The sequence below is a fragment of the Diaporthe citri genome, assembly GCF_014595645.1.
Source record: "Diaporthe citri strain NFHF-8-4 chromosome Unknown scaffold_7, whole genome shotgun sequence".
Classification (NCBI taxonomy): domain Eukaryota; kingdom Fungi; phylum Ascomycota; class Sordariomycetes; order Diaporthales; family Diaporthaceae; genus Diaporthe; species Diaporthe citri.
The window spans coordinates 427341-446763 of NW_025064852.1; the positions used below are offsets into that span (position 1 = coordinate 427341).

At 52.1% G+C, this 19423-nt stretch overlaps 6 protein-coding genes across 6 annotated transcripts; 3 read left to right on the forward strand and 3 right to left on the reverse strand.

Moving 5' to 3' along the window:
* Nucleotides 1-285: 285 nt before the first annotated feature.
* On the reverse strand, nucleotides 286-1182 carry INS49_013329 (uncharacterized protein; the record flags this gene model as incomplete). Its single annotated transcript, XM_043174028.1, has 2 exons — nucleotides 286-668; nucleotides 837-1182. 2 exons carry the CDS (start codon nucleotides 1180-1182, stop codon nucleotides 286-288), a joined length of 729 nt encoding a protein of 242 aa, XP_043020973.1.
* Nucleotides 1183-3222: 2040 nt separating this feature from the next.
* INS49_013330 (uncharacterized protein) lies at nucleotides 3223-4361 on the forward strand (the record flags this gene model as incomplete). Its single annotated transcript, XM_043174029.1, has 2 exons — nucleotides 3223-3561; nucleotides 3627-4361. The coding sequence occupies 2 exons, from the start codon at nucleotides 3223-3225 to the stop codon at nucleotides 4359-4361; spliced, it is 1074 nt and encodes a 357-aa protein (XP_043020974.1).
* Nucleotides 4362-4584: 223 nt separating this feature from the next.
* On the reverse strand, nucleotides 4585-5656 carry INS49_013331 (uncharacterized protein; the record flags this gene model as incomplete). Its single annotated transcript, XM_043174030.1, has 4 exons — nucleotides 4585-4936; nucleotides 5016-5214; nucleotides 5281-5498; nucleotides 5613-5656. 4 exons carry the CDS (start codon nucleotides 5654-5656, stop codon nucleotides 4585-4587), a joined length of 813 nt encoding a protein of 270 aa, XP_043020975.1.
* A 4795-nt stretch (nucleotides 5657-10451) lies between these two features.
* INS49_013332 (uncharacterized protein) lies at nucleotides 10452-12885 on the forward strand (the record flags this gene model as incomplete). The annotated part of the gene is made up of 3 exons (XM_043174031.1): nucleotides 10452-10809; nucleotides 11564-12206; nucleotides 12438-12885. 3 exons carry the CDS (start codon nucleotides 10452-10454, stop codon nucleotides 12883-12885), a joined length of 1449 nt encoding a protein of 482 aa, XP_043020976.1.
* Nucleotides 12886-13108: 223 nt separating this feature from the next.
* On the reverse strand, nucleotides 13109-14510 carry INS49_013333 (uncharacterized protein; the record flags this gene model as incomplete). The annotated part of the gene is made up of 2 exons (XM_043174032.1): nucleotides 13109-13917; nucleotides 13979-14510. 2 exons carry the CDS (start codon nucleotides 14508-14510, stop codon nucleotides 13109-13111), a joined length of 1341 nt encoding a protein of 446 aa, XP_043020977.1.
* A 2053-nt stretch (nucleotides 14511-16563) lies between these two features.
* Nucleotides 16564-19134, forward strand: INS49_013334 (uncharacterized protein; the record flags this gene model as incomplete). Its single annotated transcript, XM_043174033.1, has 4 exons — nucleotides 16564-16865; nucleotides 16927-17198; nucleotides 17252-17622; nucleotides 17677-19134. The coding sequence occupies 4 exons, from the start codon at nucleotides 16564-16566 to the stop codon at nucleotides 19132-19134; spliced, it is 2403 nt and encodes an 800-aa protein (XP_043020978.1).
* Nucleotides 19135-19423: the final 289 nt, after the last annotated feature.

Sequence of the window (19423 nt, forward strand, 5' to 3'; positions counted from 1 at the left end):
GTGTTCTACGGCTTGGCTTTCTCATAAACAAGAGGATTTCCGTTGGTGCACAGAGCTTGTACGCAGACAGAACACGGGCCCGGATATGCCACAAACTTCAACAGCGAACAGAATCCACCCATGTCATGCAGTTGGAATTATTGTTTACTAGCTCATGCTTCCAGACAATCGCTAGCAATGAATACAGTAGACCTTATTCAGTATGGTATCATCATCGCCCTCTCTTGCAGTCTTCGTCTCAGGCATTGCCAGTCGTCAGTACCAAATTACACCCGGAAAGCCTTCTTAACCGCCATAAGAGTCCGGTCTTTTGCTTGCTCCGCGCTCCTCATCATACACGTCCAGGTCCCGCTCCGCAAACCCAGGCTCGGCGTCGTACTTGTAGCACGGATAAGCCATGTCCAGCTTCTTGCCCTTCCCCTTGGCGTCCTTGAGGTCGTGGCGAACAACCTTGCGCTTCCCTTCAACCCCAGCCAGCTGGCTGTGATGGACCTCGCCGACCTCGTCGCCCGCGAGGTGCACGACGACCTCCATGGTGGAGGGAAATGCGGCCCGAGGGTCAGGGATGACGTTCGGGTAGTATGCCACCAGGCAGCCCAGTTTATTTTCGGGGTTGTTGTCCAGGATGTGGAAGTGTTCTAGGCAGGCGCCTGCCGCGTCCCCATATGCTGCAATGACTCGTCAGAATATGATCGGAGATAGGACTGGGATGCAGGGGACAAGGAGGATAGGCTCCAGTAGCAAGATCTGAACTCTTGTTCTCACATCCAAGATCAAGCGACTCCCCAACGCGTATTTAAAATGCTGAGGAAGTACGTTGACGTTATGTTACCTACCGATTACTCCAAAGGTTTCACCTAGCTCCAGCGGTTTTGTGAAGAGCGACTGCAGCTTTCTCGTGTACGACGCGCCACCCTTGCCCATGGGGAAGTACTCGATGGTGAAGCCCGCGTTCTGCCACTCCTGCAACGTTGAAGCATCGAACTGGTCGCTCTCGGCCGTGAAATATAGTCTCGGTGGGGCGTGGAAGGTTTTCCGGAAGTCGTGGGACAGGAAGCCCGGGTCGCGGATGTTCGTGCCGTGCTGTGAGACCAGCACGGCGTTGCGCTGCCCCTGCTCTCCCCTGTTGGCCAACACCGTGTTGGTGAGATTGGTGGCGATGTTGTGTAAATTCGAGTCCATTTTGCAAAAAAAATGCGACGGGGCAGGATTGAACGTAGCGTGTATGTTTGAGGTCTTGAAATTCCCAGATCAAGGTCAGGGAAGGGTCATACAGCCATGAGCTTATACCTGATGCTGGATGACATCACACTCAGTAGCCGCATGACATCAACGGCTGACCCACTTTATTTGCCTAAGCCTCTCATCACGCAGTGACGGCGCTCTCAATTTGCATTCTTTTCTTTGAATCATTCCTTCAGAAGAGCAAAAAAAAAAAAAGTTTGGACGTTTAATTCCCGGTCCTCTATCCACTGGCCCATCCACTGGATTTCGCAAGAACCTGCTAGCTGCTAGATTCAACGCCTGCACCGTGCAGACAGCTCTTACCACTTGAGCATCTTCCAGCTACTGTGGAGCAAGCTTGATCTGTATCAGTTCTGGAGATTCTTCAAGAATTCTGCAGCGTCTTTTCCTCGGTGGTCGACACGCCCGGGCTGCTTGCCTGAATTGTTTGACACCGGCACTGATGGCGCCTAGGGTAGTGAGCGTGGTACAATACTAAGCATAACAGTTTACACCCGCACATCATGAAAATAAGGACTCTTGTCCAACAAAAGCCCTCAATATTGGACAGTAGGACTCGAGAGACATAAACACGGCATCAAGAATTGTGGGGAAGAAGTATGCCATCTAAGGAACTTCTTCTCTTCCGCAGCCGACAATTTTTTGAATCGCCCCGACGGAACAAGCCAATTAATCTTGTAACGTGAGGTCCACTGGCAGCACTCTCCCGAGCTCCTCAAAACTGGAGTTAACAACTTCACGTCTTCAGACGAGGCCATCCAAGAATTGTTCCGAATGTGAAGCACGGAATTTGAGGTATCTCACGTTCTCGTGCCTAGTAATATAGTCAAGTTAGCTCAAGTGCGTTTGGTTGACCCACTCGCTGCCCTCGATGAAGTCTAGCCCTTCCTCACGCATCTCCCCTGGCTGCCATGGGAACCACGCACAGACCTTTGCCACGATTGAGGTGGGATGTTGAGGTGCAGATTGATCTGCCGGCACGTCTCCACATTTCGTGGTCCCGTCAAAACATGTGCATGGAACTTGTCGCTGGGATCATTTCAACAGATGATCTGTCTTTCTCCGTCGACGGGAGCCTGACAAATATTCGAAATAACAGCCCTTACCAAACCTACACAAGTCAGTGCGAAGTTTGAAATCGGGGCCAGAAAAGGTCTGCCTAGTCAGTAGGATGCATTCACGCAGGCGGTGGGATTCTACGACGAGAAAGGAGGAGTTGGACCCAACAAAAAAAAGCGCGCAAGGGAAACATGCTACTTTTCGGACAGGACCTCGATACCCTTTTAGTTGGCCTCCATCTTTCTGAACATGAACGGACCCCTGGCGTGCAATTCGTGTTCTAGAACTGGAGATCAGTTCCAGGTCCCTTCTAGCTGATGGCTGTCAGGTAGCAAAACCACTGCCAAGCGACCATTCCTGGTAAGACCTGAATTGACAGCGTCGCATCGTGGATGCGGCTCCGGACCAAGCTCGCGGTGCTTCTTCCGCTTTCAGCGTAGGTCTCGGCTAGCGTTATTATCCGACTGATCTCCTACTGAATTGGTAACAACCGATCTTGCCATGTGGCAGCGCAGAATGAGAAAGCTGATATCAGGCCACAACTGGATCCCAGCTACCGTCAATCCTGCGTCTAGCTCGCCGGGGGATCCACATGAAGCCCACACAACCCGGCCAAACACGCAAGTTATCGCCTATGAGACTGCCTCAGATGCTCCAGCAAGGAATGGAAACGCGGCCAAATATCCCCTAGCGGCGCCGCTCCAGGGAGGGCCCGGGGATCATCGCCGGACCGAGGCATGCAGGCAGGTCGTGACAGTCAGGCGATCAGGGGCTCTGAGCTTTTTAAAGCTGCATTGGGAAGGCGTTCGGCCTCCTCACCACTCTTCAGGTCTTCATCCGCACAATCAGGTCAGCGCAAAGACGGCTTCAGAACCACACCTGTAGACCGAACTCCCAGAAACCCAAGACACAGCAAACATGGCGCCCGTTAGCAACAAGTCGCTCATCTTCAAGAGCATCCCCCAGGGGATGATCAAGGCCAACGTGGACATGGCCCTCGAGGACAAGCCTCTGGAGCTCACGCCACCGCCCAAGGGCCTGGTCGTCAAGACGCTGGTGCTGGGCTTCGACCCCCACATGCGCGACCGCATGAAGGGCCCTACCTTTGAGAGCTACGTCCCGGGTTACGTCCCCGAGGAGCCCATCGCTGGCTTCTCCGTCGCCCAGGTGGTCAAGAGCGACAACGACAAGTTCAAGGAGGGCGAGATCATCGCCGGTGTGCTGCCATTCGCCGAGTACTCCATCGTGCCAGTGGAGGTCAGTATACCCCATCCAGAGACGCAGTCATGTTCAGCTCGCCCCAGACTCACACTTCATCACAGCTCATCGAGTACAAGCCCATGGCCGCCCACATGATCTGGAAGGTCGACAACAAGTACAACATCGACCTGGGCAACTGGGTCGGCGCCCTGGGCCTCGCCGGCCAGACGGCCTGGAACTCCTTCTACGGGCTCGTCAAGCCCAAGAAGGGCGAGACCATCTGGGTCAACGCCGCCTCGTCCGCCGTCGGCGAGATCGTCGTGCAGCTGGCCAAGAAGGAGGGGATGCGCGTCATCGGCAGCGTCAGCTCGGACGAGAAGGCCGAGTACGTGAAGTCGCTCGGCGCGGACGAGTGCTTCAACTACACCAAGGAGAGCTGCGACGCCGCGCTCAAGAGGCTCGCGCCCGAGGGCGTCGACGTCGTCTACGAGAACGTCGGCGGCGACCACTTCCAGGCCGCGCTGACCAACATGAAGTGGTTTGGGCGGATTGTCGTCTGCGGCATGGTGTCCGAGTACAACAAGCCCCCCTCGGAGCAGTTCGGCGTGACCAACCTTGCCGAGATCTTCCGCCGGCGAATCACCATCCAGGGCTTCGTCTTCTGGGACCACAACATCTACACGGACAACATTGACAAGTTCTGGGAGCTCATGCCCAAGTGGATCGCCGAGGGTTCTGTCAAGGCCCGCGCTACCAAGTTCGAGGGCATCGAGTCGGCGCAGGACGCGTTCTTGTCGCTCTTTAACGGAAAGACGTTCGGCAAGGCCACGGTCAAGGTTGCTGATCCTTCGACATAAGGAGTCTGTCGAATTAGGTCTAAGTGTTTCATCTAGATATCCAAGGAGGGAACGTAAGACAAAAGCAAAGACAAAAGCATTTCTCAATGTAGTGCCATATTACCCTGACTATTTCTGTCTGTGCCGTATCTGATCTGCTATCACGAGTGGAGGTCTTGGAAAAGGAACGTGCTTTCCTGCCACTGTGATAAGGGATCTGTCTCTGCCGTAAACGGGCCTTGGGTCATGTCGAAGACGTTAGATTCGACGCCTGGCAAGCTGTCCCAACACAGCAAGAGATCAGCCCGCTCTGGCACGCGCCAAAGCTGTTGGCAGCGTGGTCGTTGGGGAACGTGTAGGCGGCCCCCTCGCACGGGGCGAAGAAAGGCTCGGCAGAGGTGGCCGACATGTCGGCGCGGAGGGGGTTGACAGCGGCGTTGGCCGCGTTCTGGACCTCGCGGGCCTTCTTGGCGTCGAAGAGGTTCTTCTTGCACCCGGCGACCCAGCTGCCGTCGCACTCGCACGTGACGGGGACGGTGAAGCCGTTGACGAGCGAGACGTCGACGCCTGCGACGGCGAAGTCCCAGCCCTCGGGACTGGAGGGTGTTAGCATCAGTGCATGAATGGATTTGGATGGCGCATAGGTCATCTGCGGCGGGGTCGGGGTGGCCTCACGCAATGAACGATGCCTCGAGCAGAGTCACGTCGCCGGTGATTGACATATTGGCTCTGTTCATGGCGACGTTGCCGGCCCAGCCAGTTGGGACGGCGAACGAGGCCGTCGTCCCGTTGGGCACGATGCCAGGCTCGATAGGGCCTCCGACTGGTGTCGGACTACCCGCGTTGCTGGCATGCGCAGTTGTGATTTCATGCCCTGTTACCGTTGTTAGCGTCTTGGAGAATGTGTGCTTGTGAAACGTGCACGCAACAAGATACTGACCATACGCATTGAGAATCTCAATTGTGAGATGCTCCGGAGGCTGTTCCATCCGCTGCTTTAGTCGCCCGCCCACCCAGGCAGCCTGGGTAGCTTCAGTAGAATGAGGCCCATCAAGAGCATCGTGCGTGATGGTCTTCGTGGTGGGAGTCCCGGTTGATCGAGGTGGGGCGATTGTCTTGACTGCCTCACCAGCCCCCTGAGGTGCCGCGAACACCGGGCTGATGAGGACAGTAGCATAAAGGAGGACGGTCGTCTTGAGTGTATTCATCTTGAGGTGTCAACAAAACCATTGGACAACTGCCTGAACTGAAATATTATTAATGCCCAAGTACCGGATGTGGTCGGTGAGCTTGATCTTGTCATCGAAGGTTCCCATCGAGCAGAGAGGCAGGCGTCCTTAAATACCTCTACTGGTGGTTTGTTTCTTTCGTCATTGACCACTCATCTTTTCGTGCTGCCAGCTAATGAGCCTCTGCAGGCTGTTAACCATCGTTGCTAGCGATTGCACTCATTGATGAGTAAAGTGTTGGACTCCGGCCCTAAATCTTTCGGCGGAAAATCAGTGCCACCATTATCTCACAGAAACTGCGTCACTAAGCTCTATTTACCTTGTGAACAGCGGATCTGGAAAAGGTTCTCTTTTCATATGGATGTCCTTCACAGTCCTTCCAGATGAAATCGCAGCTACACTGAAAAGCTCAACATTTAGTCGTGCGCACTAGATAAACCGTTTCGGACCGGCTCCTAGACGACACACGAAGCAGTTCAAGCTGCTTTCAAGGCTCCTTCTGGAGGCAGCATTGTTAGCGACTCCAGCTTTGTGACCATTTCAAATAAGGCTACAGTAGACAGAAAGTCCATGCATTTCCCGCCTTGTCACCATGTTCCCTTCAAGAGACGAATTGAAAGTATCACTGAGTTGGTTGTCCCAATGTAGTAGAGGTGGAGATTGGACCTGGGAAGTCGACGGTGCATGTGCTAGGTAAGAACGGCCGGGACGGACCGCGAGCTAGGATACTGGTGCCTGAACGGTGATCTCGTGACAACGCAGACCCCTTGCAGTAGTATAATTTCGCAGTCCATTGGTGGAAGGAGACTGAAGAGAGACTGGATGAACATCATTTCAACTGCTGTTACACAAGTGAACAGCATTTAGAGTTTGTATTTTAATTGACGCGTTCAAGTTCAGTCTACCGGCCGACGTCTTAAGTTAACACATTGCAGAGCACCTTTTTGAGCCTTGGTACCTGACGCTCGGCGCTCGTGCTTGATTTAACCTTGATGCTAGTTCCAACAGAAACGTGGGAGCGTTCTCCCAAAATGTGGATACGGGGTAAGAATTGTTGAGGACACCCTAGACCTGATTCTTAATTGTCATCGCTCTCGAGGTCTGAGGCTCTGATTACCTACCCATGTCTGACGCAAGATACTTTGGCCGCATACATCGGACGCCATCGAGATGACAGCCGAACGGCTCTCGGATTTTCAGCCCCGGAGGATGGAACGGTTGATGTGCAGACGAGTCGCTTGACATCATGCTTCCGTCCCACGCGCAACATCTCTGGTCCAGACCCCTGGATCTTCAGAAACTAAGTACAAACGAGGTGGACTAGGGTAAAGCAGCTCTGCTGCCGTCAGAGCGCCACCAACGGTTAGATCAGGTCCAGCCTCAACAACACACTGCGATTAGACTGATCGGGACAAGCCAACCTTGCTGACTGGCACGCAATGGCTTGGTATGCTGCAAGTACCTTTTCTCTGGTTACATGCCAGTGAGGACTTGTGGCCCTAACACCAAACGTGGATCTCATATCTCGTGTTGTTGTCGCTCCATCTGTCGGGATTTCATGGTTCTGGCCCGACCAATTCGAGCAGCCTTAGTGCAGTGCCAAATTGATGCCATTAGTAAGGAATTGGGAGCTAGATGTCCGTCTCCAACCAGTTGGTCAATGTGTCAACTGTCCATCAAGGCTCCTCGCGCATCGACGGCGTAACGTCATATGTCAATAAAGTATTACATGCACAGTTGATTCAAATTCTACGCCTTGATCTGTACGATGGACATTGTGGTGCGGAAGGAGCGTTTCGGGGTTAGAGAGGGGTGTTTTTAAGGAGCCATTTCTTAGCAGCCAGAGTGGGGAGTTCTCCTCCTCTGCACATCAATACAACCCATTCTTTCTTCAACATCTTTTGCGATCTAGACTCAACGATGTTTGCCCCTGGTGCGTGTTATCCGCTGGGACGTTACATGCATCTGCCCACGCAGGTCTCGGATTGAAGCAGGCAAGTTCATCGTGTAAATGGCTGGTTTGACCCGGGGTACAGACAGAATGATAACAAAATGCTACTTGGGGCTAGCTGAAACCCGTTTCCGCTGGCCACTGGATACCTCCCCTCACGGCCAGGCTGATGCACCTGGACCCGTCAGCGTCTTGATGTTTCGTTCTCACTGAAAGATCTTGTGTTTTTGTGTCAAATGACGGTCGGTTTCCCCCCAATGGTTCTGCGATACCCACACCGGCCATGACGATATTAGTAGTGCACCTTGTAAACTTGCAAAGGAATAGGGCTCTCTATCCCAAGCGTGCCAGTGGTGTTTTCAAGCCACGTCTGTCACATCGGGATGTTGAGAGTCCTCTCCCCCCTCTCCCTCCTCGAGCCTGAAAGAAGCTTTGTAACCTGTAAAGAACACCGAAAGAGGGTCTATGCTGGACTCCTGTCTCACAATGTGGATCCTCGTCTCATCAATATCCATGAACCAGGCAGGCCGACTGTTACTAATAATGCTTGCGTTGCGAGCCAGGCCCTATTGTAAAACTTCTGATGGCGCTGTAAAAGCTCCAACTTAGAAGAAGCATGGGTGAAGTTCTAGGATGAGTTGATACTGACAGTCAAAACACACCGCGGCGGTGTGGTCCCCTCTTAGCAGGACGATTCGGAACCTGCCGGACTCTGGATCCACGACTAATTTGAATTCTGCCTCACTCAGAACAAGATGCCCAATGAAGCAATCTCCAGGTAAGTCTCTGTTATTTCCGGCGAGGTGTTAGTCAACTGAATATCCAGAGACAAAAATGAACCATTTACCTGCGTATCATCAATTGCTCTCCCCACCGCTGACCGGTGAGATATTGCAGGCACAAGAGCTGTTTCGCGTGTCTCAGATCCGATATCAGACTCTTCGCAACTGGTCACATGTTATTAAATGCTTTGTAGACAGGCAGCGACGTTTTTGTTGGGGTCGACTCACGTAAAGAATCCGCGAATTCAAACGCCACTTCTGAAAACGCAACTGGATTGTGTGCAGCTGATGATCTCGGGTCCTCTTCAGTACACAGCACATCATGCATGGTGATGAACCTCGGCTTGTCGGGTACAAAGAACTTGGTATTATACTTCACTGAGTAAGATTTAGTGTAGTATCGCGGAGATGTTGGGAAAAACTGTGAACTCACCTTCGATTGTATATTTTTTCCCAAATTCTGATTCAATAGTAGATTCGGAATGCATCACAACAGTAATGTGCCGATGCGGCAACAAACATTGCGATCGGCCTTTATCCCGTTGGGACTTTGAAACGGCATCTTTGGTCAAAGTTCGGTGGTGCAGTATTTGCAAAGTGGACATCCTCACAAGTATCAAACACTGTTCTCCTGTACTGAGGCTTACGCTGAGCACCTTTCTAGCATACCTGCTACCATCACTACTAACGATTAGCTGCAGATGAACAGAGGAAAGATTCGAGAGCTACTCACGATTTCATATGGAGCACAGACACAGTATGTGGGCCAGATGAGATGAAGGTGTTGTTGACAGTAGTATTCTCTGGTCGAGTTGCTTGGAACTGAGTAAGTTGATCTGCCCATTGTTCGAACCTTGCGATATCTGTTAAGTGATGAAGTTCAGTTATCATCGAAATGATGGAATTAATCTTGAGTTAAAACTGGGCCAACATGAATACTGTTCGCCGTATGACGTGGCGAATACCACGTCAAACAGGACGGCCGAACTAGGAGTCTGATTCTCACATTTTGGTGCCAGTCCCCGAACCAGGACAGACACTGGACGCCTTGATGACAATTTCTGAGGATAGATCTGCCACACCAGATGGCCACCGGCGCCTATCACTTTGACAAAAGTACTCGTAGGTAACACTTCATGCACAGTTAGTCTTGGCAATGCGAGTGGGCCGATCCCAACCTACACGTGCAAGCTGCACATTCATGACGATTCCTGGAACAAAGACATTCGAATAATCCTCCCCGTGTCGAAGGGGAACCTTCTGCACTGGACGGCTCAATATCTGCCAATGATGCCTCCGGGCATAGCAAATACTCCTCCCTATTACCGCCAAATTGATTTTCGCCAAATAATTAAATCTGAATGATTCATTGGCGATACTCAGGTACAGGAAGTTGACACTTTCTCCTCTCGGGCTTCAATCAACATGTGAAAGAACACCGTGTATCAGCGACTAAGGTGGATGACAAATGATGCTTAATAGTGGACTGTGCCCGTAGTGGAAGTAGTGTCGGCTAGTAAAGGATGGATATGCCGCCATGACCCCCATTCACGTTATCAAGGCCTAGACGCTACTTGTATTCTATCTAACCTGCCGAGTGCATGCTGTGTAACCACCTCCAGCCAACACTGCTTCAGCTGCGGGCCACTATCCACTAGTGGGAAGAGTAAGACTGCGCCTAATGGCGCCCAATGAGGCCCAACGGTTAGGTTGCCTGGCGCTGCATGGTGGTATTCGCCCGACCACAGCCATACCAAAAGACACTCCTGGGGAGCCCGACAGAAAGCCTCCTGCAGGCTGTGTCTTCTGCATCCAATCACCAAATGATTAGCAACGCCACACTGATCCTTCCACGTGATGCTGACAGGCTCTCTCAACAACCATCTGTCTATTCCGAAGCCCGGTCCTAGAGCAGCACTTGTTTCTTGCTCCAAGCATCATTGCAGTGAATAGCAGATAATGACGCCTGCCACGAGCTACAAACATGGCAGCATCCTTGCGTCGGTTGGCGTCTGCAATGCTGTTCACTTCTACGCCATCTCCAGCGGACGGGTCCCAACTCGATGGACGCTCAAGATCAGCTCCATTTTCCGGTTACGCCGAAAGGGAGGCAGGAGTCGGCGATATACGGTGCCTGCGACTGTCAACTATGATCATTGATATGCAAATCAAGGACTTTATTGCTCATACGCGTACTGCTCAGAAGTTCCGAAGCATTGAGCAGTCTCGGGATACGGACTCATACTGTTATTTCAGACTCCCGATTGAAGCAGCAGTCACTTCGTTCAAGCTTGAGACCGGAGACAACTACGCTATCGAGGATGAGACGAGACCATCGAAGCAGGCCCGAAAGTTGTACAACAAAGCTATGCGCAGCAAGACGCCTGCTGCCATACTCAAAGAGGTGGAGCTAGGCATCTATCAGGCAAATCTCGGTCGTATACCACCTGATGTCCAAGTAACGATCGTGGTCAAATATGCGGAGCGCATAGCGTCGAACGCCAGAGGTGAATTGATCATTAATTGTCCGGCTTTGTCGCCTTCCATTCGGTCGTCATGTTCAGAGAATACCAAGATCGCTCTCAATGGGAGTTGTGAGTGCTGCCAAAGAGGTTGAAAACTTTACTTCCTTTCGCCGCAGAACCGCATCCTCCAGTCTTGAACAACCAAATCAGGCAACTGTCAAGTTGTCAGGAAGTCACACAGTACTCGGCAAAGACTTCGAGCTAGTCATCAGAACATCGAGCAAGGCCCGGAGAAACGCCGATTTACTATCTGCCACCAACAGATTCCGGCATGCTGTGCTCATAATAACCATCCGCCCATGCGACCCTTTCAATGGCGAACAAGACATAGAGTGGTGAGTCGATTTTGAGCTGAATCATCTGTGGAAGTCTTGCAGCTCCGACCTTGGCGAAATGAACTTGAAAAAGGTCCCACATCACGGCGCAAATTCATCACCCAGCACGTACAAGTTCGTCCAGAGCCCAAAAATAATCTCAAGAATCTCACCGTGACATCTTCAGAGCTATTCGGTGTTCTTTTTGCTGGATTTTAAAGGTTCCACTTAATACTCTCTTGACTCGGTACGTATCACCGCACTACGCACGAGCGGAAGCCATTCAGTGAGAACAACGACTCTAGAGGTGAACAGAACGAACAAGGCAGACGGCATTTTGCAAAAACTATGTGTGAGCCCCATCCTTCGAGACTTGCATGCCGCAAGGATTTCGCAAGACCATTCGCAATTCTATTCCACAGGCCGGTCATTCGACTTGTCAAGCCTTATCACGAGCGCCGAGCGCCTCGGCCAAATGTATTCGGTATGCAATCAGTGGATCAGCAAAGTTGCGGCGGACTCGATCAGTGAAAGCGACGATGATGTTGATTTCAACGGGCCTCGGCCGTACGACGACCAATTATCCAGGCTTACTCTTCCAACCCACTTGTTCCCCCCCGAGAAACCTGCCGTGAACTGGACGCCTCAGGCTTCTCAGAAGCCTAGTGAGCCGAAAGTCAAGCCACGCTATTATGGGGGATGTCTCGCCGAGGACCTCTCCCATGTAGAGGTCAACCCCTGCGCAAGTGCTGAGCCGAGCTACCCGGCGATGGACCAGAAGCCTTCGCGCGAGGCCAATACCACTGATGCACCACCCAATCGACACAACGAGTACTTCGTTCCTCGTGATGGTATTGATCGCGAGGTCATCACGGCAGACATTACTCGATATCTCGGCAACGATGCCTTAGTGAGGCCAAGGACGTATGAAAACAAGAAGGATGGTCGCGCCATGCAAGGCTACTTCATCACGGCCTACAGAGACCTCACCTCTGCCATGATAGCCGACCTCAAAGCAGATTCCGCCCGCTGGGAACAGGAGAGACGCAACTATAATTCACGAACGTCTCCGCACGACCGTCGTACTAGACAAGACTATGCCACTTATCGGCACAACACAGCCGCACAGTCTTCTTATACCACTCCATCAACGGCCGCGTGGTCTCCTATGTCCAGTGTGGGGCAGTATCAGCCACAAGCACCCTATCCGGGGATGGCCGCGATGTACACAGCTCCAATCTCCGCATATGTGTCCGCATATGCGTCCTCATACCCCAATGCCTCCAGTGATCAGAGTCAATACTATGCCGATGCCTTCTTCGCCGCCCAGCGAAAAGAGAGCTTTGGCCCAAGCCAACAAGCACCTGGTAGCCAGGACTCCCACGAAGCGCAACGAATATGGCCCCAGATAGCAGCATCGCTGTCTGCCGATGGGACGTACGCCCTGTCCGCTGATCTCCGAAACCGTGTAGCAGCCAATTTCACACATGGGACACGGGAATGGCTCGCCGCCCGCATCGCAGCGATTTTCCCCGTCGAAGGCAACTCGCTCGCATCGGAGGCTGCGGCTGAGACCATGCTTGTCCTGGCTTTTGTGAAGATCTGCATTCCTTCGCGCTACGAGGAGGTGGAACAGGGTGTCGGTTTGATCTTGAACAGTCAGGAGGACCAGCGGAAAATCTCCGAAGACCTTGTGCTGCGTGTGCGCGAGCGCGGTCGTGACTATAGACTACGCAGAAGGTAGCAGGCCTCCTGTTGTGATCAATTTTTGCTACATGGCAGTGGGGCGTTTTAGAAAGTGGAAGTCTTGGAAGTGGCTCATATTGAATTTCAAGTTCCTCTCCAATTCGTCTTTACGGTTCGGCAGTTTGTCGTCCTTACATCAAGCACCTCGTTGGCCTGTGATAAACAGAACGAGTGGCATTTTAGATGCAAATCATGCCCAAGTCTTGATTATTAGGACTCACTCACTCGAACTCAACCGTGATCTCGGTCGTCTGGACAACAACAAACTGACCAGGAGCACCACTATGCAGTACAAGAGGCCCCTTGCAGCCATTTCCATCCTCCATGACGCTGCTGAGGCTCCAAGTATCCCGCTCATCCTTGCTGACCACCTTCATAGCACTGGTGGAATTCATTTTTTGACCAAGGAAGCGCTGCTTGATGTCTCTGGATTTATCATCCTTCATCGATACAGTGTTGACTACGGGATTAGAGTCGCCGTCATATATTGATTCGCTAAGCGTACCGGCGCAGCTGTTCTTCCGGCTCCACAGGAAGTCTTCAAGCTGCTGGCTCAGGTTTGGATAGTTGTGGCTTGGTGCCGGACGAGTCGGTGTTGGGACTGACAATGACGTTTTCGGTGTTGAATACCCTGTCCCGCCAGTCCCACAGGTACCAAACATTTCACAATTGAATTTTGGAAGGCTTTGAACAGATCCAGACACCCAGAAATCGGCAGCAAGGCCGACCGGAGGAGTAAGAGTCGTGTTATCGCTGCAGCTTATAGTCGAGGTTGTCCCGGTTGCGTTCGTAGGCTCGACGGACTTTGCGCTTCCAAAAATGTCCCATTTAAACAACGACCGCCGGCTTTGTCTGGAACCATCATCCCAAAAGTCGAAATTCGACCCTTGTGATTCAGACTGGTCAGAGGCGCGCCGCTGCGTGAAATGCTTGAAATCTGTCAGGAGCACCCGAAGTGCTGGGATGGAAGCTCCAACGATGGTGATGGCAGGCTCGGCAGCTCCCAAAATGACGAGGCTGGCTCCTGTGTCTGCAAAAGCATCAGTACAACGCTCTCGAACTTGGTCCAGAACACCGTGCACATGACATACAAGTCTCATCAAACATTGAAATCTGTGGTATCTGGGAGCACTTGGCGAAAGCCGCGGCTCCAGCGCACAGCCCCATGCTCATCGCGACCAGAACACCGACTTTTTCTTTCCGCTCCATTCTGGTTTCCCAGATTATTCTCCATGGAAGGATGGCCATGATAATATCCATGCAGCCTGAATATGCGCCGGCGGCAATGCCCAAATTGACAGCAATGTCAGGACTCCAGCAGGTGCCGTCGGTGGATATTTCCCAGTGCTTTCGAGACGGCTGGCATTCGACCCATGAATAAAAGGCATCACAAAACATAAGTATGTTCATCGAAACCATGATAACCCAGACGAAAGCTCGAGTCTTCTCGTAGCCGACTTGTGTTAGACGGAGCAATGTCAGGCCGAACGATGTCTTTGACAGCACAGCGGAGAGGGTGCTGAACGTTGTACTCAATGAACCAAGCAACAACAGTTTCTCGCGATTGCTAAAGTCGATTTCCAGCAGATGCATACCGAAGCCGAGGCTGACACTGAGAGCCATGACGATCGAGTTGGCAAGGAGGAGGACCTTTAACGTGAAAATCAGTGATTGGGACCCAACTCTGATACTGTGAATTCCTCACCCATGATAGGATCAAGATCCAATCATCCCACCACAAGTCTTTGTGCTTGTATGACTTGCAGTAAATCCTCAGAGAAAGTAAAAGGCAAGATACGGCAGTCAAGGCCCACAGGGCGGTGTCCACCTCGGGCCCCCGACTTTCCAGATGCGTTGCATTTCTGGCCCTAAAACTCAGCTCAAATCCTGCAGAATCGTGTATTGTTTGGTTCAGCTCCGGCTTCATTGGGACCGCTTAGGCTCGTATCAGTCTCCAACGAGCATTGAAGACGAGATTTCTGAATATTTGGATAATCCATGAAAGATGACAGGAAGCATTCAGATGAAGAGTAATTATGATTAACCGTATTAGTTGCCACGTCCCCGTCATGCGTGCATGTGCATGACCACGTCCTCCTTCACTTGTATTCTTGAGGCGTCTTGAAATTGCTAACGGGGTGCTATGCGGCCCTTATAAGAATATTACAGACACTTCGCCATTCAGTTGCATAAGATCCAGCGCCGACACGCAATGGTAGTGTCATGGTGCGGCTGACTTGGCTGACCGGGTCTGACCGCAGCGCTGACCCTCTGTGCTGACAGAAAGATCGCATAAACCATGTCATCCTAATCGACACAAACCAGCGCGACAATGCTAAATTAACGGGATAAAATAGCTGACCCGCCCGGAACACTTTGTAGATGGCATTAACGTGGCTGTTGTGATCCTCTCAGGCTTCACGTGGGTGAGTGAAGATTAAAAGTGTGATCGAAGCGGTGATTAATTAATTCCAGTGTTCTTGTCGAGTATTTCGATCCAGAAGGCCCCCTGCAACTTTGAACTTCGACAAGACAGGTACTTGTCGCAGATGGTTTTTCTCAGTATCGATGAGGTCATACAGAGCTATGAAGTAATGGGAGGAAAAATTTGATGAGAGATGAACACACGGCGGACGCCGTGCCCGTAATAACGGTGTCCGTCTTCCTTATTAAGGCCCACATTTTATCGGTGGTCTCGTCGGCCCCGACCGGGAAGGATATCCGGTGTCCTTCCCGTTCCCGAACCGGCAGGGATCGACAGAGGCGCAGAGGAAAGTGGCATCCCTATTCCTGCCGCGTATCCACTCTAGCTGCGCAGACCGCTCTGAAACAAACTAACGCTCAGCAGCTTTTTCGTCCATTACAAGCTTGCTTGATATCACCGTCCCACGATGATGACAGGCGCGTCTAGTTAAGCTATTCGCAGCTGGTACTCGATAGAGCAGGGAGTGACCGCCTCTGAAAACAAATATACGGCCCATATCTAAGAATTGATCAACAACTCGGCCCTTGCTGGAGCCGAGATCCCTTTCATGGGGCTCAGAAGGTTCAAATAGGCTCTGGCCAACTGCCGGAATCCCCATCTCGGCCTGGTCAGTCTTTCCGGAAGCGAACGTGGGGGCACGCATGGCACACCCAGACGGGGCACACAAAAGTCCGAGTGGGCCCATTTTCGTCGACTTTGACGCGTCTCGAGATAGACCTCGTTACCCAAGCTTGAAATGCCACGAGGTCTCTGCTGGGTCTGCCAATCCCGTGTTGAACTCTGTCTTCGTGGGACTTCTTTCCCGCTTTCTGATTGGTCACGAACTCTGCATCTCTTGGTAAGTTGCAACTCTTTTAACCACGCATGGGGCATCATATATCACGCATTCTCCACCAGCCAAAGCCCAGTGCAAAATCTATGAAGCGTAGAACCAAGAGCCATTTCGTCCGACGGAAGGTCGGACATTGACCAACATGTCCGATGGAAGACCGGGAAATCTCGTAGCCGTCCGTTTGACATTTAAGTCCGACAATCCTGTTCCAAATCTTCATCCCGCAACCATCTTGGTGCCTCTAGCTTCCGATTTGTAAAGACGAACTAGAACCCTTCACGGTCACATTTTGTGGCCTCACCCAACATTTAATACCGTCTCTCGACATATTTGGCCATCCCATTGTTGGCATAGCGACCATGTCAAAAAAGCCTTTTACCGTTCTCATCGCCGGCGGTGGTATAGCCGGCTTGACGCTGGCAAACATGCTCGAGAAAGTCGGCGTCGATTACTTGGTCCTTGAAGGATATCGCGAGATGGCCCCTCAAGTAGGAGCCAGTATCGGCATTCTGCCAAACGGCTCCCGTGTTCTGGACCAGATAGGTCTGTACGACGAAATCAGGGACCTCATTGATGCGCCTCTTTTTGAGTCAACTCTTCGCTCCCGCGACGGCCTTCCAATTTCCACCTATCTCGGCTTCGGAGACCAGGTGAATGAAAGGTAAGTAAAACCACAACTTTGGAGCGAGCATATTTCCCTACAGGTGCTGACATTTCCAAAGGCACGGGTATGATACCGTTTTCGTGGACCGCCAAATGATTCTTGCGGCGTTGTGGCGCAACCTTAAGCATCAGGACAATGTTCTTGTCAGCAAAAAGGTGACCAAGGTCGAGCTTGAGTCTTCCCGAGTGAAGGTAGTGACGGGGGATGGAAGTTCTTACTACGGAGATATCCTAGTCGGCGCGGATGGTGTCCACAGCAACGTTAGAAATGAGATGTGGCGGATTGCCGATGCCCTTGAGCCTGGCTACATCCCGGCTTCAGAGCACAAAGGTGAGTCTGCCCTTGGAGAGTTCGGTTCGCATAGTAACTGACAGATGAAACAGAATGTCTTCCCACAGTTTACAAGTGCATCTTCGGCATTTCCATTGACAAGAGCTGGAAGCCTAAGCTTGTGCAGACAACCTTGAACAAGGGCCACTCTTATCTCTTCATCAGCGGACCCAAAAACCGCGTCTACTGGTTCCTGTTTGTCAAAATGGACAAGACTTACTACGGTCCTGAGCCTCCACGTTTCACAAAGGAAGATGAAGAGGCGTTAGCGAATGAGCATTTGAATGACAAGATCGGGGAAAATCGCACCTTCAGAGACTTGTACTCGACCAAGATCTCATCTGTGCTTACCCCTCTCCCTGAGTATGTCTTCAAGAAGTGGCATTTCCGACGCATCATGACCATTGGTGATGCCGCACACAAGGTTAGTTATTCATGTCCACTTCATCCAAAAACACCGCATAACACATGCTTCTAGCTCGAGCCAATCGCCGGCCAGGGAGGCAACAGCGCCATAGAAACTGCCGCTGTCCTCGTCTCAAACCTCGCAACCATGCTCAAGAGCAAGACGAGCCCGTCTGACATCACCACGGCCGACATCAACGCCGTCTTCGCCAAGACTCAAGCTACACGAGAGGCGCGGACCAAGACACTCGTCAAGGCATCCCATGAGGAGCAACGCTTCGCCGCCATGGATACACCTATCCTGGAGCTCGTCAGTAAATACATTGCGCCAATCCAGTCGATCGACGAAAAATGGGACCAGTGGTCCAAGAACATTGAAGGGGCTCACAGGCTCGACATATTGGATGCTCCGAAGCGTCCCCATGCTATCCCGTTCAATGACGAGCTGGCCAGCGCTCCCTTGACGTCGTCTTACTTGCCCAAGATCGCAGTTGCAGCCTCGCTATATGGTCTGCTCTACATTGCGCAACAAACGCTTGTTTTTGGTCCAGGTACAGTCCCTCAGAGGCTTTCGTTCCTAGGAGAGGACGTGAAGAGCACATATACCGGAGTGAAACCGATCGACAACCTTCTTTCCCTACTGGCGTGGGCCTTTTCGGAGCACGTCGCAGGCCCCGACCCCAACAAGAGGATCCAGTGCCTCTATTTCCTCGTCAACCTGATTCCCATGATCTACATCTGGACTGTCGAGGGCTACCGCAACGGCAACATCAAGTCGCTGGTCTCCGTGCCCTCCATCTTCACCATCTACCAGCTCCTCGGAATCGGAAAGGTCGCGCCGGTCTACTTCCTCCTCAGCTTGTACACGACCAGCAGAAGCGTCTACGCCCGCACGACCGCCCGTCCCGTCCCGTCTAATGCCGCCAAGGTCCTCCTGCCGGCACTGTGCCTCGGATACGTCGTCCCCACGGTCCTCATGTTCCTGCCCCACGAGGAAAGCATCACTCAGCAGAACATGATCGCATTCTGGCAGCCTTCTCCTCTCTATGTGTCCTTGCTTGCCTGGGCGGGGTCAAAGGCCCTGGATGCACTGAGACCAACCAAGCGCTTCGATTTGGAAATCTTCGAGAACAAGGACCTACCCTACCTTAGATCTGGCTACGCCTTCTGCTTCTTCGCCACCGCCGTCACCCACATCTGCACACTCCTGTATGCGGTTCTCACCCCCTCCGTCTCCTTTTCCCAGGCCTTTTTCAACCTGCCCGGGTTCGATGCGATCGATATCTCTGCGTTCATGAAGTACGACATGCTGCTCTGCTTCAGCTCGGTCATGGTCTGGCTTCTCTACAGCGTGTTTGAGCTGAGGCGATCCGGGTATATCACAACCTCCGCCGCGTTCAAGGCCGTAGGGTTGACTATGGCTTCGGGGGTGCTTGTGGGCCCGGCTGCGACGTATGCGGGTGTCTGGGCCTGGAGAGAGTCGGTGATTGCGAGCTATGGCAAGGCTACGACCAGGTCGAAGCGGACTTAGAATTTTCATTTCTTTTAGGTGGAGCTGAATTACTGGTGGTCTATTTCACCTGTTTGCTAGATTGCGTTCGGGGCAGATTGGTGTTCGGAATATTTACTCTTCGATGGGACCTAAGCCTTGGCCCTGTAAGAATCCAAAAATGCTAGGAAGGTGCGGAGTAGATGACTTATAAGGTATTCTTACAGGCCCACATACGTGTTGTGTGGTTATTGCGATAACTCGAGGCTTGGGTGTTTAAGCTGCATCCTGAATCCTTTGGCCCCACTCTCAGGTTACACAAGCTGCATAG